The sequence below is a fragment of the Mugil cephalus genome, chromosome 9 (genome assembly GCF_022458985.1).
Source record: "Mugil cephalus isolate CIBA_MC_2020 chromosome 9, CIBA_Mcephalus_1.1, whole genome shotgun sequence".
Lineage (NCBI taxonomy): Eukaryota > Metazoa > Chordata > Actinopteri > Mugiliformes > Mugilidae > Mugil > Mugil cephalus.
This window is the reverse complement of record NC_061778.1, coordinates 23,594,864-23,622,025: the sequence shown is the minus strand read 5'-3', so window position 1 is coordinate 23,622,025 and position 27,162 is coordinate 23,594,864. Positions and strand designations below refer to the sequence as shown.

The 27,162-nt window shown below is 41.8% G+C and overlaps 2 protein-coding genes across 6 annotated transcripts; one reads left to right on the top strand and one right to left on the bottom strand.

Annotated features, from left to right (window-relative positions):
* The first annotated feature begins 120 nt into the window (after positions 1-120).
* cfap45 (cilia and flagella associated protein 45) lies at positions 121-3,886 on the top strand. The gene is made up of 13 exons (XM_047593777.1): positions 121-195; positions 332-338; positions 458-568; positions 1,277-1,383; positions 1,551-1,695; positions 1,802-1,972; positions 2,059-2,237; positions 2,368-2,497; positions 2,576-2,722; positions 2,891-3,004; positions 3,101-3,294; positions 3,382-3,606; positions 3,713-3,886. The coding sequence occupies exons 2-13, from the start codon at positions 336-338 to the stop codon at positions 3,777-3,779; spliced, it is 1,593 nt and encodes a 530-aa protein (XP_047449733.1). The 5' UTR covers positions 121-195; positions 332-335; the 3' UTR covers positions 3,780-3,886.
* A 322-nt stretch (positions 3,887-4,208) lies between these two features.
* On the bottom strand, positions 4,209-27,115 carry LOC125013273 (clathrin heavy chain 1). 5 transcript variants are annotated; one of them, XM_047593776.1, is made up of 35 exons: positions 26,435-27,115; positions 24,596-24,803; positions 24,172-24,174; positions 19,668-19,936; positions 19,130-19,291; positions 18,920-19,033; positions 18,251-18,424; positions 16,901-17,098; positions 16,532-16,732; positions 16,097-16,249; positions 15,819-15,941; positions 15,540-15,677; positions 15,167-15,331; positions 14,874-15,054; positions 14,582-14,745; positions 14,365-14,490; positions 13,951-14,093; positions 13,460-13,694; positions 13,218-13,340; positions 12,914-13,059; positions 12,509-12,692; positions 12,172-12,364; positions 11,878-12,035; positions 11,611-11,775; positions 11,367-11,474; positions 10,829-10,996; positions 10,545-10,694; positions 10,300-10,431; positions 10,100-10,210; positions 9,834-10,004; positions 9,524-9,745; positions 8,486-8,506; positions 6,154-6,191; positions 5,969-6,044; positions 4,209-5,850 (listed from the first exon to the last, which is right to left on the bottom strand). In XM_047593776.1, exons 1-34 carry the CDS (start codon positions 26,474-26,476, stop codon positions 6,014-6,016), a joined length of 4,920 nt encoding a protein of 1,639 aa, XP_047449732.1. In that variant the 5' UTR covers positions 26,477-27,115; the 3' UTR covers positions 4,209-5,850; positions 5,969-6,013. The 5 variants fall into 5 exon arrangements, with proteins under 5 accessions (XP_047449732.1, XP_047449728.1, XP_047449729.1 ...); XM_047593772.1 differs by lacking the exon at positions 6,154-6,191 and having other exon boundaries at positions 26,435-26,935; XM_047593773.1 differs by lacking the exons at positions 6,154-6,191; positions 24,172-24,174 and having other exon boundaries at positions 26,435-26,934.
* Positions 27,116-27,162: the final 47 nt, after the last annotated feature.

Here is a 27,162-nt window from a genome sequence, read left to right as displayed (position 1 = left end):
GCACATTAACTAACCGCTGGTTAAACTTCATTATTAACTAAAACACAGCCGTATATTGATTCGCGTTTCGCGGATATTCTTCCGGGTTACCCACCCCCTCCCCCTTGTAGCTGTCCTTTGTTCCCATGGCAACCTTTAACAAACATTTCAAAATCGACGTGAGAGAATTTCAGTCAATGTTTTTAAGTCAGCTAGGTACGTTTTTAAAAATACAAACGCCGAACATTAGCGTGCAATGTAACTCATAGAAACAAGCTTGCAAATAAAGTAGAAAAGCTTGAGTTTTCATTTTTGAGCTTATTTCTTTCTCCTCCGTTGCCCTGGACTCCAGGACCATGGTGAGTCTAAATTAGAAGAAGTAGCGCAGTGTCATTTCCTGACAGTCGTTTTAAGCGACGATATTTATTGACAGGTGTTTGTAACAACAGGTGTTTTAAATTACTGTCAACCCCAACAGAGACTGGGATCCAGCTCCGCGTCTTCAAGGAGCAGATCTCATCCGGGCCGATACCGCACCGTGGCCCCCAGTTCTCGGGTCGATGAAACCCTGTTTGGGAGCCCAAAACCGGTAAGGAAGTACTCAGATCTACTAACCTAGTTCTTCTAAACCACTGAAATAAAAGGAAAACATATCACCAAAAACTTCATCACGTGTACTACTACTACTACTACTACTACTACTAATAATAATAATAATAATAATAACCCCAAACATAGCAGTAGGGGTCCAGCATCTTGGTTCCAGACCAACAATGTTATAAAGTAGTCTGAACCAGAAATGCAGTTTCTGAATTTAGTCCCCCATAGTCCTGCGCTGCAAGAACTGTTCAAGGTGGTTATAAAACTAAATATTAGTTCAGTAATTCACATATTTAAGCAAAAAAAGCTAAATATTTAAGCATTTTACAGTTTATACAGTAAATGTATGTATTTTATTTAACTTTATTTTTAAAAACACACACATATATATATATGCTGAGTTAATTTACGTATAACAATATTTTTTTTATCACTCATTTACATTCTTTTAATGTATAATCTGCTGTGAAGAAAATGTAGTTAAAGGAGTAAAAGGTCCAATATTTCTCTCCTGCAAGTCAAAGTAGAAAGTAGCATATATGTAAAATATAAGTGAAGGCAGCACATACATGCACACATACATTGTGAAATGTAATGCCTTTAGCCAGTGTATTGAAAATATACAAGTAGTGTATGACTAGAAATGTTCAGAAATTGTTGCCAACCAAAATTTGCCCATACATTATCTTCATCACAGTCGGAGACGTATCAAAACTTAACCACTAAAGTGAAAGGTCGGCCCCAGAAGAACGAAGAAGGGGAGATGGTTCAAATCATCACCAAGGACCTCATCCGCAATATTAGGTAGGGTAACTATCTGAGAGTGTATCTGTGGGTTTGAAACAAATAATGTGCATTTTAATACGGTAATATTGTAAAGATAAAACTTTTAAGATGGTACAACATAGTGTTTATGTTCTACTGAAACCCAAAAAGCACATCTAATGAACCACTGTCTGTAAATGTGTCAGGATCCCGTTGAAGGACCCCTCAGGAGATTCCATCGTTCTTCCACCAGCTGAGTTTGAACGGATCACTTCCACGTCCCGGGTTCTCATCAAGGAGGAGAGGGAGGCCTTGAAGCAGGCTTATCAGAAGAAAAGGGAGGAGGAAATTGTATGAAACAAACATCCAACAAAAACTGGTCTTTTGATTTGCAGAATGACAACAACACAGAAAGCGTTTAACTTCCTTTTTTTCTTAAAATATACTTCGCATCCAGACAGCTGCAGACGAAAGGAAGAATAAACTCTTTGCAGCGGACTTTTTGCGTGAGGAAAACCAGGCCCTGACAGCGCTGGAGCTGGAGGCCCGGGACCGTGCACAGCGCTTGGTGGAGCGAGCCAACGCTTTAAGGATGGAGCAAGAGGAAGAGATCAAAAGGCTGAACCAGGTAAGATGCAGCTGCAGATAAAAAAAAAAAAAATTAAAAAGCGCCAAAAAGGTGCAAAAATGCTTCTCTCTGTGTGTTCCCCTCAGCTGATTTTAGGCGCTCAATGTCAAGCCACACGCGACGCCCAGATCCAAGAGAAGAAACAGATCCAGGAAGAGATGGAAGAGGAGGAGAAGCGTCTGGATGCCATGATGGAGATAGAACGACGCAAGGCTCTGGAAACAGTGGAGAAGATTGATGTACTGCGCAAACAGCAGAAGATCAGGTACTTCACTGTGTTCCACTGATAGCACACTCTTTTAGGATATCTTTGTCATGAGATCATTTACAAAGGTCACTGACAAGCAGTGAAGGGAAACTAGGAGCAGCGTCACTACACTTGTCTTCTATTTCAGAGGAATGGAGCAAATTTGTAACCAGATCCAGAAACGTCTGGAAGAAAAGCAAATGCAAGCTGAAATGAAAGAGCAAGAGAAGGTGCTGTTAAGAGAGAAGCTGGCCGAAATGAACCTAGAGGACCTCCAGGTAAAACACTTCCAGGACATACTCAGGAAAACACTCGATGGTCGTTCTTCTGTGACCGGTCGACTTTTTTTTGTCTAGACCCTGGAGAGGAAGAAGTTGGAGCAACAGCTTCTGCAGGAGGAGGTCATGCGCATCAACGCTGAGACTATGCGGGCCAAGGAGCAGAGGATGGAGGAGGAGAAGCTGGCTGACATGAGAGATATGGAATACATCCAAAAGAAACTGGTCAGATGGAAGCAACTTCCAGACTCAGGCCATAGATAATCACTATTAAGCATGAACATAAAATCTGACACACGTCATGCTGATGTATTCTGTGAAAATTACAGATATCCTTTCCTGGTGTGTGTGTGTGTGTGTGTGTCTTAAACTGACATTTTATGACCTCTGCAGGAGAGAGAGGCAGAATATGAAGCAGAGCAAAGAAGAATCAAGAAGGAGAAGGAGTTGGAGATTGCTAGGCTGAGGGCCCGGCAAGAAAAAGCAAGAGATTACCAGGCAGAGAAGGTCAGGAAATAAAACTACCGTAAATGTGACAAATGTGCAGATTTGTAACAGCGTAAAAAATGCACTCAACAACTTGTGTGCCTGTGGATTTGGAAGGACGAGCTCCGTGCTAAGAGGAACCAAGACATCCTAGACAGAGAATGGAGGCAAAGGGAGAAGGAGAAAGCGGCAAAGAAAGCGCAGGACGAGGCGATGCTGAGGGCGGCTCGGAAGGAGCAAGTCCTATCAAAAGAGCACTGCCTGTCCGTCGAGGCTGGTCGGGAGAAGGCCGACTTTGAGAGGGTGCTCAGGTAAGAAAGATCTCTGGAAGCTACATTTTACACAATTGAAATGCTGCTTTAAGATGTCCTCACCCACTTCTACCCCTCTCCACGCAGGGCCCAACAGGTAGCAATAATCAAACAGAAGGAGCAGGAGGAGAGGCAGGCCCAGAAGGCCCACTATCACGCACAGGCCATCCGACAGCAGATGAAGGAACGAGAGCTGTCAGCCATAGACAAGCGCAGGGAGTTCTTCAAGGAGGGCGACCGGCTGGTGGATGAAGCCCGGCAGAGACGTATGCGCCTCGATGAGATCAAGGGGAAGAAGCTCAAGGAGCTCAAGTAAGTATGTTTTTTTTGGTTAACAGGTTGTCCTGGAGAGTGATAATTGTACGGCTGGGAGTGTGTATTAGGTGAATAAACCTGACATGTGCTTGTCAATGTGCAGGGCTACAGGGCTTCCTGAAATATACTGCAGTGAAGTGGAAAGAAAGGCCCGGACCTACTTACACTGATTCAGATAGTGAGAAGCCCTCGTCTGGTTCCTCCATCACGTCTACCAGCTCTCACTTCACATGTTTCAAGTACTTATGTATCAATAAAAACGTCTACTGCACTTTTATATGCTTTATATGCGTGCATTAGTCTGCACGGATTTGATTGATGAATGGCATTGTAGTATTTAAATAATGCAAACATACATGAATCTGACATAACAACTTCCTATTATCGTGCAGGTCTCTCTTGTGTCTCATCATAGAATGGACATGGGTCTTCTGAGGGTGTCCTAGGGCCTCTCTGGGTCATCCCACAGACACTTGATCAGTTTAGGATCAAGTGAGGCCAGGTCAACACCAGTCAGTCAGTTTTAATGTTGTGGCTGATCAATGTATATGTGACACATTGTTCATTAGTTCCATGTACTGACTTCACAGGAGACTGGATACAATTTTTAGTTTTTTTTATTTACGCTAGTATTTCCCTTTCAGTGAAGTCATATTCTTCCACTTATCAATGACAGAACCCCTTTATTATTAATATGCATGACAACAGAAAGGAATTCAACTTAATGTTAGGATGACACTTTACACACACAGCTTAAAGCATGTAAGGAAGTTAAGTACATCAAGGTAAATAACAGGCTCTTATTTCATACCATTCTTGACAAAGAACTGTATGTACGGAGACCTAACTTCTTCATCATTACCATCTAAACTCACAGCCTACAGGAGTGTTTATGGATCAAACAGAGCTGTCATTAGGACATCAAACATTCCGCCAGTCTGCCGTCTTCTGCCTCCTCCTTCGCTCCTGCCGCTAAGCATGAACCGAAGAGGACGCAGGGCAGGGGGAGTGGGCGGAGGACAGATAAGTGGGAGTCTCCATCTAAAAGTTTTCAATTCTTCATGTTCACTGTACACGCAAGAAAGAGAGAGAGAGAAAAAAAAAAGAAATGGTGACCGAGGGAAACACCACAACACCTGGCATACACGGACCTCAGCACGAGGAGGGTTCAGAGTAAATACACACACACGGTACGGTTAAGGGGCCTGGGATATGGTAGCCGTGGTCCCGTCCTTGCACATACACAGATACAGTCTCACACAAGCACTGTACACGGCACAAGAGGTCACCTAAATACATGGAGCCAATGAAGGAGAGCTAATATCTAGGATGGTGGATTGAACAGCCCAGTACAGGCTGGAGGAGGAGGAGGAGGAGGAGGAGGAGGAGGTTAAAATTCTTATTTTGACCTTCAGGTCACACTCACACACAAACACACCCTCAGTCACTCAGTGACATACGTCTGTATGCATTTAAAACTCCATAAAGCTACACGCCTGTGCAGAATATACTATCATTACTTAGTGTTGCTAGCTATAGCCATTGAGATGGCAATATATGTTCAATATTATATGTAACCTTTTTTTCCTCAGAATATACAATGATGAAACGCATTATACAGACAAACAAGACAATGTAAGCTGTTCACATGTTCAGTACATCAAAAGTAAGAGCTTCTCTACATTAATTTCTTCATGAGTGCAAAATCCAATGCTCCTCCACCTACTTCAAAGGTTCATTGCTGAGCTGTAACAAGTCCACTTCTGCACAAACCAATAAAAAAAACATGACATTAACATAAACACAAAATAATCTAAATAAGCAGTCATAAATATGGAATGTTCAAAAAACAAAACAAAGAAAACTTGTGGTCCAATTTCTTTCAAACAATACAAATAAAAGTCCTTCGATGCAGTTAATTGTGTTCTCTTGTAACAGGACAACATAATAAAAAAATAGTACTCAAAATGAGAGTGGGCTGTCGCTTGCTTGTGGCCCCTGTTGTGAGTAGAAGACCATGGGAAGCTGGTGAGGAACACAAAGAGAGGAGGACAGATGGAAGGAAGGTGTCGGGTCAATTTGTGGCGGGGGTCGGGGGCTGTGGGGGCGTTCACATGCCGTAACCGAAGCTGGGCTGTGGCGGCTGGCTGTAGCCGGGTGCTGCTGTGTAGCCGTAGCCGTAGGCCTGCTGAGGAGGCACGGCCACGTTGGGCCCTGCTGTGAGCATGAGCTGGGGTGTGCCTGCAACAGGAGCGGCAAAAAACAACCAGTCAGGAAGAGCCCCGCTAATTCATGCTGTCAAATTTATCCCTGCGGTTGCCTTTAAATGCGCGAAGCAACATGGTTATCATCTTATTACCGTAAACAATGGGTTGAGACTCTGTCGCCTGCTCCTCCTGTTTCCTCAGAGACTCAGAGGCTTCAAGTTTGTCCACCTGTGGACAAGATGACAACAGACACCGTGTGAGACATCGGTTAAAAAGCGGGCGGTGGGGCTCTTGAAGAGCGAGAGCTGAGACGCGGGGTTTTTTATAAAAAACTGACCTCGGGGTTATTTCACTGGCTGACGGATGGGACCATTCCTGACAGGCGAAGACGAATACAGTCCAGATTTAAATAAAAAACAGGCTGCAGGAGGCAGCCCTCGCTAATGTGTTGGAGGCCCTCTATGGGCCGAGAGGAGGAACTACAACTAGAGAGCTCGTGGCTAGTCTATGAAGCCTGACTACAGCGGTCTGTTACGTAGATATCCACGCATTTGTGGAAAGAATTAGGGATTAAGGAGGGAGAGGCACAGATGAGTTGCTACTGGGCAATAATGGTCCCACCATCCAGCCACCCAAAACATCTACGAGTATGTAGAGAACCAACCCCTCACCGGTGCTAATAGACTTACAAAACATGTTTTTCTTTCTCCTTACACAGGTGGCAGAGGACCACATTGTTCCACACATTAGTCACAAACAGACCAACATGTTTTATTAGCCTACTCATAATTTAGTGATGCACTAACCACATGGTTTAAACATCATCAGGGAAAAAAGGTCATATTCTACAAACCTGCCTTCTTGTTATCAATTACAGATGAATGTTAACTGTAGTCTAAACCATCAAACATATTGACAAATACGTTGCACCAACATCTGTTGTCTCACTTGGTTTGTCAGTAACGCTGCGTGTAGAAAACAAAGAGGTCACACTGACCAATGGTGCGTATAGTGTTTGTTTCGAGAGGGAAGCAGCTGATCATCACACAAGGGCTAAATGAAGTCACTGCTAGAGTGTAAAAGCTTAGAGAATCAAGCTGCTAAAGCCGTCTCCCGTTTGTTGGTTGGTGCTTTAGTGTCTGCTAAGCAGCTCAGAGAAAAGGCGATGACAGGAAAAGGGCAAAAGATAGAAGGAGCAGGCAAAAAGCTGCAGATATTACCCCTTTGCAAGGGTATTTTAAACAGTGCTGAGAGATAACCTCTTGTGGTGGTTTCTGGGTTCAGTTCTCTACATACCATCTGGTTCACTACTACACCAGTCAATCTAGTAAAGCAGGCTGTTTGAAGAAGAGACGGGCTGTTGTTTGGTTTGAGAAGGGCTGAGAGACATGCTGAAGCAGCAGTTTAGTTATTTTCTTCTTGAAGAGTGCACGAGAAAGAAAGAAAGGCAGAAGCAGAGAGCCGTAGTGGAGGGAGTGTGAGCGAGGGTGGAGGGGATGCTTTTGTGCAGCCAGTTCAAGGTTTCCAGAAGCAGGCACAGCCAACCACGATGTCTCCTAGCCTGGCCTGAGTGCTGCTGATGCTACTGAGGGAAGGGGGTGGGGTGCATGCTTGTTGTTCTTCATGTTGTGAATTATATCCCCATAGAACATATGTCAACTACATATTACTTCCCTTCATGCACCTGTCGCTACACAACAGCAAATAATACACTCTTTAATAAAGATAAACTTGCCTCAAAATGCTAATATTCCTGATGTTTAAGGTTTTTATCATCTGCGCTCTTCTACAGAATTGAGATAAACTGAGCAGTACAGACAGACACTGAGAGGAACAAAAGAAAGGTCTCTGACAGAATAGTCACTTCCTCATAATAAAGTGGCTCCTCTATTACTGTAATTAGGTCGTACACTTAGCTGCAGTCTTTGCTAATGCAACACTGACCAAAAACATACAGGTATCACAATGTCCTCACCTCCACTAGACAGAAACAGATTATTAATAATGATTAATTCCTAATGTCTTAACCCACCTCAGTAAACCTTCACTGTATCTACAGGGAGGAAACTTCCTGATGTTGGGATCATCAAAGTCAGGATGACGGCTAGCATTAGACTGCAGCTGAGTGCTGTTACAAGAGACTTTAATATGAGAATTCATCTAGACGTCTTTGACAAAAGGACCTGACCCCAGAGCGGCACTCTTCTCCCACAGCTGAGGACAGCTGATTGGTACGCTGGCTTAAGCTGCACATTCTCATCGTGGCAAACCCACATGGAGGAAAGTCTAGCGTATTAAACTGTAGAAGCTCTGTTTACATAATGCTCAGTGGCTTATGGCAAAGGCTGCCAGAAATATTTTCACACCTCCTCTTGCTATGAGTTGTGTGCTAGAGTAATTGAATAACTAGTTTCTGAGACACTGACACCAACACACCAAACAGGGTCTGGAGAGATGGCGAAGAAGAGCATCGCTCTGGTTTCACGTGGGTTGTTGTTGGTGGGTGGTCTAGTGGAGATGTGGAATTTACAGTCAGAAGCAGCAGAGTGACATGGAGAGGGGAGAGAGGGGGACATGCACTTTCTGCTAATTTTACTCCTCCAAACTACAGGCTACAGGACAGGGAGAGGGGTCAAAAAGAATGATTAGAAAATGGATTCGACTTTCACCTTTTCCTTTATCGCATCAACCTGGAAAGGAAATTCAGAGAGGCAACTTAAGGAGGAAAAAACAAATGGGAGTCTCCCAAAATAGAATTTTGACAGAGAGAAAAGAGCAAAACAGAGGACTTGTCACTTAAAGAAGAAACACAAAAATCCTAAAATGATGCGGGTAATTAATGCCACTTTTGATACAAATGCAGACTTGAGATTTTGTTTCTTTCACTGATGTAAAAACTAAAAGCCTGATGCTAATGGGGGCTACTGCAAACTAAGTAATATGCACTGATAAATATGCAACACAGATACTTTCAAATGATTTATTGTCATTACACTAATGATTCTTTATTTTACAATAATGTTGTGCAACCAACAGCTCATTGGACTTTAAAAATTAACCTTATGTTGCGGTCCAAGTTCAGCACACAAATGAACTACAATCTTAGAAAGGCTTCACTCAGATCTGCTGTCTTTTATGAAAACAACAGGTGGGTTGCATCGTCCGCCATGTAACAGAGACAAATGGCATGATGAGCGACACAGCAGATGTGAATCTCCTCTGTAACACATTTGTATGGAAAAGTAGCTCGAATGGATGGAAGCCCAACTGAAAAGGGAAACACCGGTGATGGCTGACAGAAGCGTAGGAAGATGAGCATGAATGGAGGAAAGAACTGGCAGGGGCTTTGTTTTTGACAGAGTAGGGACTGCGTGAAGCCGTCGTATTGTCAAACAGTATTTGCAAACAAACTTTCATAGCTGCCGGTGCTTTTTTTAGAAATGGAATCCTGAGCATTTTCAGGTTCCTGACTGACACGTCGGTCTCCACAGATACATGATACAAGTTTGCAAGTACTATTTCACAAGTCTTAACAGCAGGAGAAGAGTCAACAGTGAATACGTAGCCTATGTTTCCCATTCCTATTCTAATGACTTTTATTATTATTATTTTACTGTAGTTACTGTAGATCTGTAAAACGTAGCTCTCTTTACCTTTAACAAAGCCATCTACTTTGTCCTGATACACCACTCACACTGGTCACCCACCTTACTGAGATACTCCCTCATGACCTGGATGAAGTATGGCATGGAGAAGTCCATGATGTTGTGCCGCCAGGCCGTCTCCAGCACCACGTCAGGCCGCAGCAGGTCGTAGCAGGTAAATAAGCAGGCAGCAAAACACTCCTTCTTGTCTTCCATCAAGAACCAGGCCAGGAGCTCCTCTGCCAGCTCAATGTCTTTAGACTCGGACGCATACTGCATGGCATCCTGCACAGAGTAACGCACAAAGGTGACAGGTCAAAAACAACTAAAGGGCATAGACGTTTCAGATGAAAATAGTTTAGAGGCAACGCACTTTGTAGAGCTTGTCCTTCTTGCAGAGTTCGACGCTCTGTTTCCAGCGATTGTTGCCTTTGAAAAGGTAGGCTGCGATCCTCCTAAATTCAATCAGCTCGTGCTTCTCCAGACCCTGAGCCAGCGAGATGTTGTCAAAGTTGTCATAAGCGTCGATGGAAGTGCGCAGAGCCTACACAACAGAGAGAGGGGATAATTAGTTGGGGCTGAAAATGATTTATTTTGCTGGAGAGAATTAAGAAAATGTATTGTATCCAAATATCCTACCGCATAGTCTTCCTCGATGATGAAGAGGTTGTTGAGCGCTTCATTAACAGACTTGTTGTTGTGGTTCTGGACAGACCTTAGGTAAGGTTTAACCAGAGGAAGCTGTTTGACCTAAACAAAGAACCAGAGTGAAAACCATGAGCCACAGTAGCATTAATACTGATCTTTTCAGATAATTACTAATAATAATGAAGCGAGACCTTGCTGAAGAAGTTGACAGCACGTGTGTGGTCCAGTCTTGGAGACAGGACAATGAGCAGGTCGTTCAGTAACAATGGTTTGAACTCCAGATAAAACTGGATGGCCTTATAGTACAGCTCCACATTGGCCACCTACAATAAGAAACACACATTTATTTAACTTAGTATCTATAAATGGGTTTAACTCATTAATGGGAAAGAATCATCAAAACTGTTCCATATAGAGTTAGGATGTTTTTTTTTACCTTAGTGACAATGTCTTTGAATTGGCCCTCCTTCCAGGCATCAGATGGGTGGTTCATCATGGTGATGATGGCGTTGTCATACTCCTCGTACTTGTCATAGAGGAACACCAGCTCTGCCCAGAGGTGGGCCTGCTCGGCTGCCCTGAGAACCTGACCCACACAAACACATCAGTTCACAAATCTAATATTTACAGTCTATGCAGAGAGAACTCTGCACGACTGGTCCAGATTTAACAGTTGTCACACAGACTCACGGCAGAGTTGATAATAAACCTGTCTCCTACCTTTGGAATGTTAACACGGGACCAGAAGAGCTCCAGGTGTTCCCTCATCTTCTGAGGTTTGAATTTGGAGTAGAGAATAGCCAGCTCTGTGAACATGCCCATGTGAGCACGCTCCAGGCCCAGGGCGGCCTCCAGCATGGTGATCAGCTCCTCAAAGTAACCACGGTCCTGAAACACACAGGCAAACTTAGCGACACTGACCAAACTCTTTACCAGCCTCCATTAAAGAGGACAGTAAGTGAGGTGCAGAATGGTTGGAGCTTTTACATCAGTACCAACAACAGTTCACATGTGTTTGTATATACCTAAGATTCACTGGCAAGAGGTGCAATGGACTGTTCTGTGCATTAATGACGTGAATGATTTTGTGTTGTACATTAAAAATGGCCAGTCACCATGAGTATGCAAGACACACACAACAAACAAAAAATACAATACAGAAAACTTTGTGTTGATTCTAATGTATATCAGCGCAGTGTTCTGTAGTGTCTCAGAATTCATAATTAAGTTTTGCACTGGCCCTAGTTACCATATGTACCTGATAGTAGTTGATTAGTTCCTCTAGTTCATCGGCGTGGACGACAATATGCAGGCCACACATCTGGGCAAGACGGAACTCCTTCCCATCTACACAAGCAAAACACACCTGGAAGAGAGCAGATGATCAAAGAGACCAATGAACGCAGGTGAATTAACAGTAAACCTTTTCTCATTTTTTTTTTCAAATGTTAAAAACATTTAGATGTCATTAATGAGCTCAAATCAAACGGGTCCTTCCTCACCTCCTTCCAGGTGCGGGTGCTGTTGGCCTTGCGGGCTCCATCCACAGCCGCCTGGTATTCTCCCAGGTGCACCAGAGTGGAGGCCAGACGGCCAAAGTTGGACACGTTGTTGTAAAGCAGCTTGGCTGCCTCGTACATTTTATCGTCATAGCAACGATCGCCCACCTGACAGAAGATGAACAGAAACAGAACAGCTATGTAGCAGCAGTAAACAGAAGGAGGAGAATGGAGCGGTATCCAGCGTGTCTGCTGTTTCCAGGGGCGTACCTGCTGAATGTGAGCGTTGTTGGGTCCGTTGATGAACTCTTCCAGCTCAGCCAGGCGGTTGGTCTTGGCCAGGGCAAAAATCAACTCTGTTTCAACGTATGACTCGCGGGCCTTCTTACGGGCCATCTGCAGGAACTTCACCAGGTCCTCCCAGTTTCCTGCACACAACGACTAACTCCCATCAGTTTCTTGAACCAATCAACCAAAACACCATTAAGCTGCATTCATTAAGTAAAATAATTAAGATAATTAAAATCAAAGCAACAAATTAGCTAAAGTGATGCATCATCTTACCACTTTGGGCTGCAGCTTGTCCCACCTCCATGTAAGCAGAGGGGTCATCAGCCTTGATGTAAGAGTCGATGGCTTCTTTTACCAGGCCCTTCTGAAGCTGAGCCTTTGCCAGCTGACTCCAAACCGGAGGCTCGTTGCAGCGTTCGGCAAATTCATAAGCTCTGTCCAAGTTACCAATGTGTTCAATCAGAACCTGGATGAGAGAAAACACTCACATCACTGGGTATCAACATTAATAACGCAGTCCTAGTTTTAATTAGGCGTCAGGCCAAAGCAACACATTTAAAAACCTTTCATACTGCAAACACATTTAAAGCACAAGAGAGAAACCTCGTACCTGCACAGCCGAAGTGTTGACATCAAATTTTCTAAAAATAGCAAATGCCTCCTCAAACAGCTCATTGCTGATGGCAATGTTCGCAATGTCTGGGGCGTCGTAGTTGTCCAGGCGGTTAATGTACTCCATCACCCGTGTCCTATCAGCTTTAATGGCTGTCAGAATGAGCAGATTCTGGAGGTTTCTGAAATGACAGGATGCTTTCAGTTCATCCTCTTAGAAAATAAAAGCAAGTTTATCAGTGAATCAATAACTGAGCAGTTGAATGACTTACGGCCAACTCTGAAATGATAAAAAATAATTATGAACATAAAAGACTATTTATTACTGTGCTACGACATGTATAATACTAAGATGCATCATTCAGACAACAACATCATGGATAAAGGTGTAAGACTCTCCTACCTGTGCTCACTGAAGACGGAATTATCCAGCACAATCTTTTCCAGAAGCTCAATGAGCTCATTGGGAAGGTCGGCGGTCATGAAGGCCTTGACTGTAACAGACACCTCCTCTGGATCCTGGGTCTCTGATAAGGCTGTTTGCACAACCTGCAGCAGAGACGGACAACAGACTTGATGTATGGAAAAAACATCAACTACATTACAGTTTAGAGGATTCTAAAAAGACAAAGTGAAAATGGAAGTCTACAATTTTGGCAGAGTTCATGTGACATGACTGATTTATCATAGATGCCAAACTCTCAAACCTGGTCAATGAGTGGTCTTCTGTAGTTGTTGGTCTCCAGCAGCACACTTGCCCACAACTCGGGGTTCTTGCGACGTACAAGGTAGCGGGACAGACTCTTGAAGAGTGAGTTCTCGTTGCATACCTAAATGATAACATGGAAGGTGACACCTTATTATTTTAGAAATTTGCCCAATTTTTGACTGTATTTAAAAAAAAAAAAAAAAAAAAAGAAAAAATATCCTGACAGTGGTTTAAACTCACATGAATAAGTTCCTGGTCGCACTGTCCTCTTTCGTAAGCCACACAGGCCAGGTGGGGGTCTCTCTTCTCACAGTACTTGCCCACTACACGGCTGTCATAGAAGGGGTTCTCCCTCAGGAAGCGCTCTGGGTTGTTGTTGCTGTCGATGTAGATCTTAGCCAGAGCGTTGTGAGTTGCCGGCTCCTCGCAACCTTCGTGAATACGAGCCTCCAACCAAGGCAGCAACAACTTCAGTCTGGAGAAAAAGGCATAATAATCAGCCTCTCAAAACTGAAGAAGCTACTCGGATGAGTGGAAAGAAAATTCTACAAGTCCAGTTGCCCTTATTCAACGCCTTTTGGAGAGACATAATGAAGGTTTCGAGAAGAACCAACTGCTGACTCAAAATACTACAAACAAAACACGTTATCACACTGTGGTTTTTTAGGTTCAAATACTGCTAAAGTCATTCCCCTATTAGATAGCAGTTTAATTATTTATGTCGTTCTTACCGATTTCTTTTCTCCACTTCAGCAACCAGTTCATCTGTGGAAAACTGTCCTCTCACCACCATGATCAGGTTCTTAATCACGTCCTCAGCACAGTCCACATCAAGCAACCCTCCAATAACTACCGGCAGGCGGCTTGGGTTGACCTATAACAAATGATTATGAGATCATGACATGCACCCATTTAGGTAACAACTACAGCACAACCACAATTCATCTTGAATAAATGTCTACTTCTTGTTGCAGCAAGACAGTAAAGTCAAGATGGATGATGTGAAGGGAACAAACGAAACAATCTCCATAACAGTTGGCAGTCAATCAAGGTTTATGATTCCATAAACAACAGATTTAAAAAAGAGTGTGTCATTGCTGCCATTATATTAGTGATTATACACTCTTCTGGTTGTTGCAGTGTACCTTCTGCACGTAGATCTCAATGTATTTCTGCAGGCTGTTACGGTACAGGTACAGGACCAGATCGTGGACAAAATCAAAGCGGTCACACACGATGATTAAAGGCAGCTGGTCAGTGAGCTTGGCTTCCTGTTGAGAGAGAAAATATTCAAAACGTTACCGGCTAAATTTCACACTACATGAAAAGAGAAGCGTTTATTCAGCACTGTACGTTTCTGACCTTGAGGAAGTTCTTCACACGTTCAGGGTCGTAGCAGTTGCTTTCTCTGCAGATTCTCTCCACCTCTTTGATTTGGCCTGTTTTGCAGGCAGCCTGAATATATTTGAAGTGAACTTCTGGATCCTGACTGAAGTTCACAATGGAGCCCAGGAAATAGAACAAACCTAAAAGACACAAAGGTCAAAATGAAGAGAAAAACGAATTAAAATGATGATTTTAAAACTTATTCTCAAACCATATTCTCAAATGAAACAGGAAACACTGCTTGGAACTTGGGATATTTCAAACATACCTTCGAAGCTCTTGAATGACTCAAAAAGTTCAGTCAGTGACTGAGTGCTAAGCTGTTCATGGTACTTGGATGCGACCTGAACACAGATCTGCAGGTTCTGACGGATGTTGGCCGACAGCATGGCCCTCAGACACTCAAGGGAGTCCTCCACAGAGAGGGAGCCAAAGAAATTCACCAACCACTGCAAATTCATATAAAAAAAATAGAGTTCATTACATACTGGTCAAATGAGCCAGTTTACAAACAGCATTACAGTCATGTTTTATCACCACTGTTACATGATCTGATTGTACCTCTGGGTTGAGAAGGTGTGTGTGCACCACAGCACGTTTAATGTCATACAGGTCAGTATAATGCTCCAGTGCCCTCTGCAGGAGACCGGCCTTCTCACACAGCTGAGCCACATGAGCACGATCATAGTGGGTGAACATCTGATTGCCCAGGATGGCATCTGCAACCTGCAAGACATGACGCAGGGAGAGACACGTTTCAAATGGTGTGAAGCTTCGTCCACTTGAAGTTTTAAGATGAGATGTTTGGTAAAATAAAAATTAAATAAAGAGCATATTTGTATCTGATTTATGACACATTTAATCAATCATTATTTATGAAGCACTTTAAAAATAACACAGTCAGTCAAAGTGTTGTACGCAGATGTTTATGCACCTGTGGTGCGTGAACCAAATTCATTTCCAGCAGACGTGTCTGCAGTGGTCCTTCCATTGGTCTGTTGTTCTTCAGGGCATCTAGTAGGAAGGATGTGCACTGCTGGATCAGGTTGTACTCCATGAACACATCAACAATCTGGAGAAACAAATACAGGGAAAATTAACAGAAGTCAAGCTCTGTGTTTATATGACTGACTATAGAGCAGCAGCCATTGTACAATACAATAAACTTTAAGATACCAGGGGTACAAGTGGTGCAATTAAGATGTGTTTTTACCTGTGTAATGTCAGCAAGTGGCTCTTCATCCTGAACCAGCATCTGGGAGAACTGAAGACCCTGCTCTGGACTGATCCGCATTACATTCCTCAGCAGAAAGATCCAGTCTGGAGTGTAGCCAACCTGAAGGGATGAGAAGTCTTTAATGTCAACAGTTCCACATATTAGGTGTAATCGATCAATAAAAGAACTAAACTTTTGACAACAGCGGAAACCGGCTTACGGCCACCACTCACAAAAAAGATAAATGCACAGTCATAAAATCTGTCACCACAAACCTTCTTGGCATAGAGGACAATCTTCTGGAACTGGCCAGTCTCTGCAAAGCACTGAATAACCTTATTGGGGACGTTGGCTCTGAGGTAGACACTGAGGGCAAGAGTTGGATCTACAGACTTCACCAAGTCTCCGAGCTCCTCAGAACACTCCAGCTGTAAATGCAGATACACAGATTAACATTAATAAGAAATTGGAGGTTTGGAAGAGATACAAGTCCAAGACAAATCAACTGAAGAACGAGTAATGAATCAAAAAAAATCTTAAGCCAAAATAGAACTAACACATGAGTATCAGCAGTGATGCGTTTCGACAAAAACACTGCCTTTCAAATTTAGAAAACTTCTCCATTAGACAAGACAAACTCCATTTCTTAACCTAAAATGATGGATTTCTTGATAAGGACTGCCTGTTAGAAGATCAACCAGAGGACATACCTTGTCCTCTTTTAGCCATTTCTCCAGCAGCTGCTTGCGGCCCTGCTGGAGAACAGGCCTGCACAGCTCCAGAGATTCAAACTTATTCAGCTGGCCCTGGTCCAGCAAGATGCCAAAGTATTGGAGCAAAGGAGACGTCTGGCCCGGTTGTGCTGGAACACTCTGGAACCTTCGGATGGTGTCTGGGGTCCGCAGGATACCCTGAGAAAATGAAATGGATCGCTTTATAAATTTCCTTCTGAGACATCCATGCTTTTAACAGTTTTAGTTGGAACATCTAAGCATACACCCTTGAGTTTATTGTCATGTTAAGCTACAAAAATCTGCTTAGTCTTAACAGTCTGAGTGGACGGTGCACATTGGCAGTACCTTGGGTGCATTGGCTGCCACCTTGGCAGCTTCTGAGTAATTCCCTGCTGCAAAGAGTGTGTTGAACTTGCGGGCAAACAGCTCCTCAGCCCCTGCAAGGTTGTTGCGAACGGCCATGCGGAGAGCCAGGTCTGGGTTCTGGAGCACATTGGTGATGTAGGGAATGATGTTTTCCTCCTCAACGCACACTGACAACACCTGGAAGATCAAAATGCTTTCTTATTTGTAACAGAGGACACCAAATTGATTTATCCCTTCAGGGAAAGAGGAGTAATGTTCACATCATCAATCTATTTAAAAAAAATAAAATAAAAAAAATGTAAGGGATACCAAGCTAAATGTACGTTATATAATTATCTTCCTTCAATTAGGTGATTGGGCTTCTGCATTCACTAAAATAATAATGTGGTTAAAACTGAGAAACTACTTATTCTTTGTTTGTTTTGAGACTCAGCTGTTGCTGTTTTCACCTAATGTTTTCATTTTACATTCATCAAGAAGTTGCAGCTCTTGCAAAATGTATTTGTCACTTAGCTATATTGTGGTTCAATTAAAATTTATTTTTTAAATAAATAGATTAAAATATTTAATTGCGACTAATAAAAATCCAGCATTTAAAGTGGCCAAGATATGAAATTATATCAACACCTGAATGAATAATTCCAACATTCATTCACTCTTATACTCGGCACCAAATACACTACTACACTCAACATGTAACCAACACTGAAAATAGATTGGAGACCAAGTTTAAAAATAGATTTAATTGAATTACATGTTAAGATCTGTACTTGTTTCATTCCTAAATTACATGCAAGGATTACCTTGCGTCGTCGTGTAGTGTTACATTTGAGTGTGCACTGAGCTGTGCCTGGCACACCTGCAGGTGAGGGCCAAGAGCAATAACAGGATTAGATAGTGTAGTCTGTCTGGCCAAGCTTAGCCCTCCTGCTGGGATTGTCACATGCTGCCTGACACCAAAGATGCTGCCACGGCCTGATATTTACACGGAGATTTCATCAGTCAAGGTCACACTCAAGGACCCATGCAGTTATACAAAAGGTCTGACATACCAGACGGAAGGTGAATCACCGACAATTGTTGGCAAGAACAGATGAACATTAGACAAGACTCTGGCACTGGCACTCACTTCAAACTAATAGTCCACACTATAGCTCATAGCTTGTCCATTTACTGGCCTGTGTTCAATGTCAGTGTACTGACGGTTACAATTAATATTTAATGTTACTATTCAATTTCATGTTTAACACGAGGTTCCTGCTTTGATGCATTGAGACGAATTACAAACCAATCCCTCTCTGATAGATTATATTGGTATCATTAGATTACCTGTCCTTTCCTGTTGACTCCAATGATACCAGCAGTGGGCTCATGGGGGGCAGTGACAAAAATGGTCTCCCCGCTGATCCTGTTCATGTAGATGCAAGTTCCAGTCTCCAGGTCATACAGGTGGATGTAGCCATATTTGGTGATGAGGAAGACTACATCTTGCTTGGAACTGATCTAAACACACAGATGGATAATTGTGGTTATAAAACAAAAAAGACAACCAAAGAGCTAATTTCTAAAATGCTCTCCAGACAGAAAAAAATAATAGTCAATAGTCTGATGTGCCACAGTAAGTGGCACTTCAGAATAGCTTGTTCAAAAGTTGTAACTGACTCTGTTGGCTTTCTGATTGCTCTGCTGGCCAAAACAAAGGGTTCCTACCCTTTGTCAAGTCACATCTTCATGTTACTGTTGCTAGGTTAGACAAACCCAATAACTATGCGGTGGCCCATTCCTATAGAAAAACATTGAAAACCTATAGACAAAGCACTGGAACTCCTGCTCATGATTTTTCAAAAAAGTATAGTCAGAACATGTGCATAAAACAGGTGAAAGGAGATTTAATTATTTACTATTAATGGGAAAGGACCTTGGCGTAGCTATCATTTGTCCAAGCTAGAAACACTAACATAGAAAGTCAGGATGTCTCCTTGTACATATGGTTTTTACCTGCATGGCCACAGGAAAGTCATTTTGTGCTTCTGGAGGAAAGAAAACATCCACAGCTTTCTTTGGAAACGGCTGGTTCCCGGTTGGTGGAGTACCCACTTCAATGATATGGAGCTAAAGCAAAAAGACAATAAGACAGAAGAAGGTAAAGTGAGGCTAAGAGGACTTTAAAGGAGCGTTTTAAAATGTTGTAGTACCAGGAAATCTTACTTTTCCTCCTGCTTGTCCTCGCACAGCAAAGCAGAACAGAGTGGACTCCTCAGTGTTGCCCTCCATCTTGAACTGTGCAAAGCCAGCAGCATGCCCCTCAATAGGCTGGGACACCTTCCTGTCCACCGAGTACAACTGCATAGCTCCCACGACACGATTTTGCTGAACAGGAGAAAATAAATCCTCAGCTTAGAATGAAGACCAAAACATTCTGCGTTTCATTGTCATATTTAGATTTTTTTTGCTGTTATTTCCTATAACACCTCTGCTTTCAGTATAGCAAAACTATCTAACTTTAATGTGTCTTCATATACAGTTGCCCACCACACATTTCTGTATTACACCTTATGGTTAATGAACCTAAGTACAAGTAATTGATCACAAAAATATTGTGCTGGTGATTACAGGCATATTAAGAAGACATATTAATTGCTAATGGTGCAGTAGAACAGCTGTGTGCTAAAAGTGAGACATTAATATTGTTTAGACAAATTTTGTCATAATGAACACATCGCATTCAAAGACATTGCTAATTCACCTGTGCTGAAATTCCAATAAGCAGCAACCACTTCTGCTTGGCGTCAGTGCGGTAGTTGATGATCTGGCAGCCTGCCAGGCTGGAATGACGGTCGAAGACTTTGATTGGTTGAGAGTCGCCCTCCATGCTCCAATGGTAGACTGCGTTGTCTGTGACCAGGGCGACGGTGTTAAGGGAGATCCACTTCCAGAAGGTCACGTCATCTGTCATCGTGTGAGCCTTCATCTTGCTCTTCATCTCAATGTTGAAGATCTGCAGGGTCTTTGCCGCTGAAAATATGAACAGCCGAGGTTAACGTCCTCTGACACAGGATAACACTCTCTCTTTAAAGATTCTCAAAATAAACACTCAGCCTCGTGATTTAAGCCATGGCACACAACCCACACAGACTTTAGGAGCAAACATACGACTTGGGTATAACCTTTTCCATTTGCCAGGGAAATGTTTTGTTTGAGTAACACTGACGGACCATAGAGCCAATACCAGTGTCAAAACAAAAGGCAAGACCAACAAAAGGGCAACCACTTAAATCAGTGGATCTGCATTCAGTTAGGTCTAATGCAATAAACTTGTTAAGGTGAGACACATCCAGTTGTGGCTGACTAAGCAAACGTCTTGTGATAATGTTAGCGGAAAATATTAAGTCATCTGTACACGGGCATTTCAAACTTAGAATTTGCATTGAATCAAAAAATATAGCATCCTCCTTCATTTCAGTGACATCACTGGTTACGTTTACATGGACGGTAGTATTCAGCTAACAGGCAGATAAGAAGAAAATTAATTATTTAACCAGGTTAATCAGAACAGAGTGGCCCAAGCAAGGACATACTAGCAGCTTAAAATGTCATCTGCCCTTGGTTTTAACCAGGTGTCCACCTCCAGGTCTGAATGATGAAACCCATGTTCCAAATCCCCATAGACCCCCATGTTAACTCTACTAACTTTAAAGCACTATTAAACAGCCTGTTTACAGCCTGGTACAAAAAATTATTTTGGACATTTTTTCTCTATAAACTTATTAGTTTATTTATTTTTTTATCAAGGTTTAAAATTCTGCATAATTAAGGGCGTTCCCGCTTTGACTGACAGGCAGTAGCCTGAGCTGGTAGTGGAGAGTTGGGTGGGTGGGGGGGGTCTCTACATCCAGGCTGCTTTAGCTCCATCCCAACAAGAACCTCATGTGGATATTTGAACTATCTGTGTGTGGGTGGAGTAAAGCTCATCCAACATGGCGACTGTGGGCTCAGCCGACTTCCGGCTTCATTTTCGATGTTCAGAATCCAATGTGTGACATCACGATGGGTTTGTCAATCATGTATAAAGTCAATGCACACTTGCCCCATGTGGGCTAAACATCAGGTGATGTGACAAGTTTTTGGATGAGACAGACAAAACTAGTACGTATGTTTAAAAAGATGGAGAAAGCCAGAGTCATCGTAAGAACCACCAAATGAGGGTTCATGTCTAGTTGAAGAATTGAACGAAGTCACGTTACATTTCCAGCAGATTTGATGTAGAGAGTAGGCAGAACCGACTTGCACAAAGTGGCAAAACGTACCAACCAAAGTTGCAAGAAGCTATATTCTGATTTATTTTTTGTTTAGTGTAAACGCATATTTCTTAACAGATCATCCTATTTGGCATTCACCTAAGCCGCTTTGTACCATTTGTAACCCTACTTTACTTTACTTCAATCAGGTTAGAGAAATATTGTCCATGTAAACTTAGCCACTGAGGTGACACACGGAAGGAGGAAAAAGTGACTGCTTTGGATATATACAGTATGTGTGAGGTAGATTGATTGTCAATGTCAATATAGTTAAGTTGACCTTCACATTCATTACAGTGAATACAAAAATAATCCTGTCTCCAAGATTCAATTAATGATTCATCAATCTGTCAAATCAGTGTTCTCTGATACAATTTAATGGTATTTGTAAAAGCAAGCCTGCATCAGTGCAACCATTCACACTTTTTAATGCAGTGTTGGAGTTTGGATATTGTTACTATTACTACCATGTATGAGTTTCTGAACTATATCATCACCAACTTTCCATGTGGTTTCGCTATCGTGTTTCAAATAAATCACGAACTGGCATGGCGCCCTGTGCCAGTCAAAATGAGAATTTTATGGCCTGTGTGGAGCCCTCCACCCCCACCGTCAACAAGAGAAATGAAACTCTGCACAAGTTGTTATGGCTGTGAAGGGATTCACGTTGAAATTTAATCCTAAAATGACGGATGTGGGAATTTGGGCTGGGTCTGAATGCAGATTAGCAAAAGAAGACCACAAAGCACACAAACAGATGCGATGATGATGCTGGACCGATGCGCTCACATCCATTCTGTTTACTGGAGGAAACACACTCCGGTTCTTTGGGCCCCGGCATTTAGTGTAGATTCAATCTGGCCCAAGCAAGCCTCAGCTGAACTGAACCATGTAATCAACTGTTGATGCAGTATGTGAATGACACTATAGTGACAGCTATGAAGAACGGCTTCGGTTGGTTGTATAGTTAACAGCAAAATACAATAAGGGGTTGTGAAGTCAATATCTGTAATTCATTTAAAATACAGTAAATAAGTATGAAATTATGTTTCCTTTTTTAAAATCAGTTTCTCTTGAACATAAACTATTCAACACATACTGAAGGACACATTTTATAAGCTACTTAAATTAATCCTCTGATTTAATGTGAATGACAGTTACAGTATTTAATGTAGAGTAATATGGAATTTAAAGGTTGAAAATGTCTAAAATTAGACTGTAGTTCAAACACCTGTAAAAAGTGGGAAGTAACCTAAATAAAGGTTTTGCGGCACAGGTTTATCCATAACTAATGTCATTCTCAAAGCTTGACACTACATTACTAGCTATTATTGTTAACACAACCAAAATGTTGCTGCATTGGGGTTTCACCTTTCTCGATTATTAATACATTATGTTTTACATTAATTTAATAAATATCTGTGTATCCAACTGTGCATTTAGTTTTAGCACCTTTCTCTTTTCTTTAATAGCACCACTGAGGGCACCAACGTGGAACACTTTCAGATTCTGTATATAAAATCTTACAGTCATACAGTATGTAACCTTCAATTCATTAGGCGATGAATGCATTCTTATATAACAATCTCTAATTCCCCTTTTATGACTATTATAATATTCACTTTATGTTGAAACTATGTAGGAAATGTGGTTATTCAACGGTATGATCATTTTGGAAGACAAAATGATCATACCGTTTGTACTTTGTGGTACTCTTAGAATTATCAAAACATGTGTAAATAAAATATAATTTAATAGCGCTACAAACCCCAGCTTCCAACATAGTTGGAGGCCATAGTTGATTCAATAACTCTCAGTTATTCTAAACAAATGCTGAATACCATGACCTTTGCGAATTTTAAATTTAGTGCATGCAGCACTGTTATATTGGAGTCCATTTGTTTTCACTAGTACCCAACAGAATGGCAAGTGAGTGTAAATAATATTACAACGCTATCATCTGTGTCCCAAAACCAGATCTACAAATGTAGATAACTACTGAGGTAGCAAGCATTCTATGATGTATCATATTCAACTCAATTTAAATATATTGGCTATTTATAGTTGATATTGTCTGTGTACATGTTAAGATATTTAGTTATACTATCACAAGCGAGTGACACAATTCGTTTAGCGATAAGGTTTGGATTATAGGAACATGCCCATAATACATTACAACCTTACCATTCGTTCAAGACTGGCCTAAATGTCACTGCTTGCAGCCTTCACATTGTTTAAGGAACCATATCTTTTTCTGTATGTTGTAGCGCTCTTACTACATACACATATACTATACATTACTACCAACCATTTTCCAGGACACGGACAATTTCTGAATATTCACCTGACGGTCTAATGATTTCAGGGATTGTTAGTCATTGATGTTTGTTATTTACTCAGATCACATGTGTATGATGTTATGTGGGCATCTTCAGTTTTGCCATTTGTGAGTCAATTTCCCAGATTTTTAAAACACCATGTAAATGCATTCATTCAACTACATTACCAACAAAGACGCATGGTCTCTATCTACCACACAACAAAAACATTACTCAGAGAATAAGACATGCAAGCAAGTTGTTTTTTAGTAATTCAACACTGTATATTTATGAAGCTTGTGTTAAGTCACTTAAGTGTTAAGTTTGTACATACTGTATTGATATCAATGAAAACAAAGGCATTAATAAATCTGAAATCCAGTACGTTTCAGAAAATGGCCGGCTGTAATATGAAATATATGTACAGTGTAGCAAACGGGACGAACACACAATCACGAAAAAGAAAAAAAAGATACAGTCCATTAAGCTACAATCTTATTTTTGCACTGCTCTGCTTGTGTTATCACTTTGAGTTCAAGCATTCATTAAAGCTATTTTCAGTACTGTGCAGACATTTCAAGACAGTGCATACAGGATCACTTTGACAACTCATGATATGTAAAATTCAACTCACCGTCTGCAAACATAAGAAAGCAGTAAGAAATGAAAAAAGAGCAAAAACAAGCAAAATAGACAAAGCATTCATGACAGCATGACATTTTACTAGTATTGCTATTAGTACTAGATGTCTTAAAATATCACTGTTTGTACTTTCAGATGTGTTACTCTATACTTTAGTTACTTGTTGTTTTTGACAAACAGAAATGCGGTGGTCTACGTATGAACAACAAAATGAAAAGCAGACTATGACAGCTACATAACTGACTGACAACACAAACGAAATTTACACAAATGGTCCAGTGTCTTAGAAAAGTGACATATCAAAGTACTTGACCAATCAAGGCTGTAACTGTTTACTTTTCAGTCCATGTGCTTTGAGATACCTAGCACACTGGCTATGTTGTAATAATGCTAGATGCATTTTAGCTGGAGCTTACCTTTGAGGGCAATGACTTTGCTTGCTGGGTTCATAATGGCGCTGTCGGCTGAAATGGGACGGCGGATGGGGTTGTTGGGATCCGCCATGTCAATGATGACAACCTGGGCCTGCTCACCCACTTTCTCCCTTATGCAGATGAACTTGTCCGACTCCATGGTTAGAGTGCTGAATCCAATGTTGGCTGGGTTGATCCCCAGGTTCTGGAGCTGACATATCAATGCAAGACATATTATACTGGCTGCCCGTGACATGATTTACTACAAAAACACATGAAAGATGACAGAACAGATGCAAAGCTGTTTTCCATTACAGTCATTTTATTATCCATTTTGAAACAGCGAAAATTAAAGTGACCGCCATATTAACAACAAAACAACTCCAGCTCCACCACACAAAATATGTGTAACAAATTCTAATTAGGTTGTTATGTTGTGTTATATCTTTGTGTCCCGTGGGCAATCATTCTACTTTCATGGTAGACTGTATAACATACATCCAGTTTAAAAATTGTAAGGTACAAATATCTAAAGCTAATGCTGTGGGAATAAATAAGCTGTAAACTCCAACTCCAGCTGAAATTTAAGATGTTGAGTTTTGTCCAAACTGATTTAGAAAGATTTGAATTCAATATTATGGGCTTTCGAGTGCTTTAGTTTCGTTGGGAATACTTGATGAATTTGGAGCCGAGTACACATTGGCCCTTGGCAAACGTCATCCAAGGTGCACAGCACAGTTCCCCCATAGGGCCACATCTTTAAGATTTTAGATTTTAGTGCCAGACACACCTAACAATCCAATATATCTAGAAGCTAGGGGGACAAGTTAAGCTTTAGCTTGATTGAATTTGCTCTGATCCTTCCTGGTGCGCTTTACAAATATGAATGAACCAGAGTAGGGACTATTTTCGGTCCAATGGGTGGATCACCTGGTTTTCCTGATAACACGATGAGGATGGGGCCACATTTTAGTGAGAAAATCCTACAGAATAACCTCAATCTCCCTTTGACTGTATTTATAAAAAAATAAATAAAAAAAATGTGGGGCGGGCGGAGGGTCGTGACATAATATTTCTGTGTGACGTGATATGGTACAGGATCCAGTCAGACCGCAGCTGGCCGCGGTTTAACACCTACTAACAGGGTTACTTTTACAGCATCCCTTGACAAATGAACACATGACCATCCGAGGGTCCGAATGACACCACCACCACCACCATCATCATCATCATCATCCTACATCATCATTATGATGATCTCTGATGATGTGAACCGTTGAAATGTCTTGCATGGCTACGATGAATGACGTTGACATATCCCTAACGACACACTAACGGTAACGGTTAACTAGCCAAGCAGCTACTGGCTAACCCGAGGGCAGTCGCACAGCACACGTCTGATGTTATTAATTATAAATCAACAAATAATTGCTGAAAGTCGGCAAAGTGTGAGCTAAAATCCCATGCTGTTCGTCGCTGACAGCTAACAGCGAGTCGGCTGTGCACAGCGTCAGTGCAGTGAATGAAATGAGCTAGTTCTTCAGATAACAGACTAGCCTCCAGGGGGGTTGGAAATAGCAAAATATCTAGCTGTAACTCCATCAATCTCATATGATGTTGATATCCCGTGGTGTTCAACTATGAAAATAAATGCAAAGAAAGAAAAGAAAAAAGAAAAAGAAGCGCTAGGTTCTAGCTGCTAGTTGCTGACTGAACGGGGGATGGATGGATGGAGGTCATTCATTTACTGCGGGTATTGACGTTCAAACAAATATTAAGCGGGCAGGTCAGCAAACATTTGGGATGCTGGGTTTTTTATAGCTACCAGGTTTGCCCACGTACCTGCAGGTGCTCCTGGAAGCGGATAGGCAGGATTTGAGCCATGGTGTTTTGCTCGAGCTTCTCCGGAGTCCTGAAATCCTAGCCGTGCAGCTAGCACCGCGCTAGCTACGACCTCCTGACTGTAGGCGTAGGTCGGAGGAAAGGATAGGGCGAACAAAAACAAAAAAAGGACGAGATTCGGTGTAGTTAATCGTGTTTTTCAAAGCTGATATCAGTCGCAATGTTAAATATGACCCCCTTCCGAGTACGCTTTCTGCCCTGCATCGATGTTTAGCAGCGGCTACGGCTGAGCTTCTGTCCAAAACCCGCAATGGCGGCGGAAACGACTCAGAGCCTTCCCAGTCCGGAAGCATCCAGGGAGCTCTGGAAGGACACCGCTCAGCCCCTCAGTGTCAAAACAATTAGTCTTTTCAATTTAACCAAGAATAATACTAATTTAACGTGTTCCTGCATTTTCCGGCTTTGCAGATAAAATACATTCTCTATTCTAATTAAATCAAATTCGGCCATGTACGTCAGTTCCGGACAAATCAGTTAACTATTTTTTTAATCCCTGATAGCACATGTATATAGCTTTAGTCCTATTAAGCCTTCTTAAGCCTTCAGAGGAACTATTACATTTTATAAAATACATACAAAAACTGTCAATTATAAATAAACTGTCTAGTTGTTCTCTATCCACCGATCCAAGCTCCAATACAAACATGTTATGCACATTTTTGTGTGGA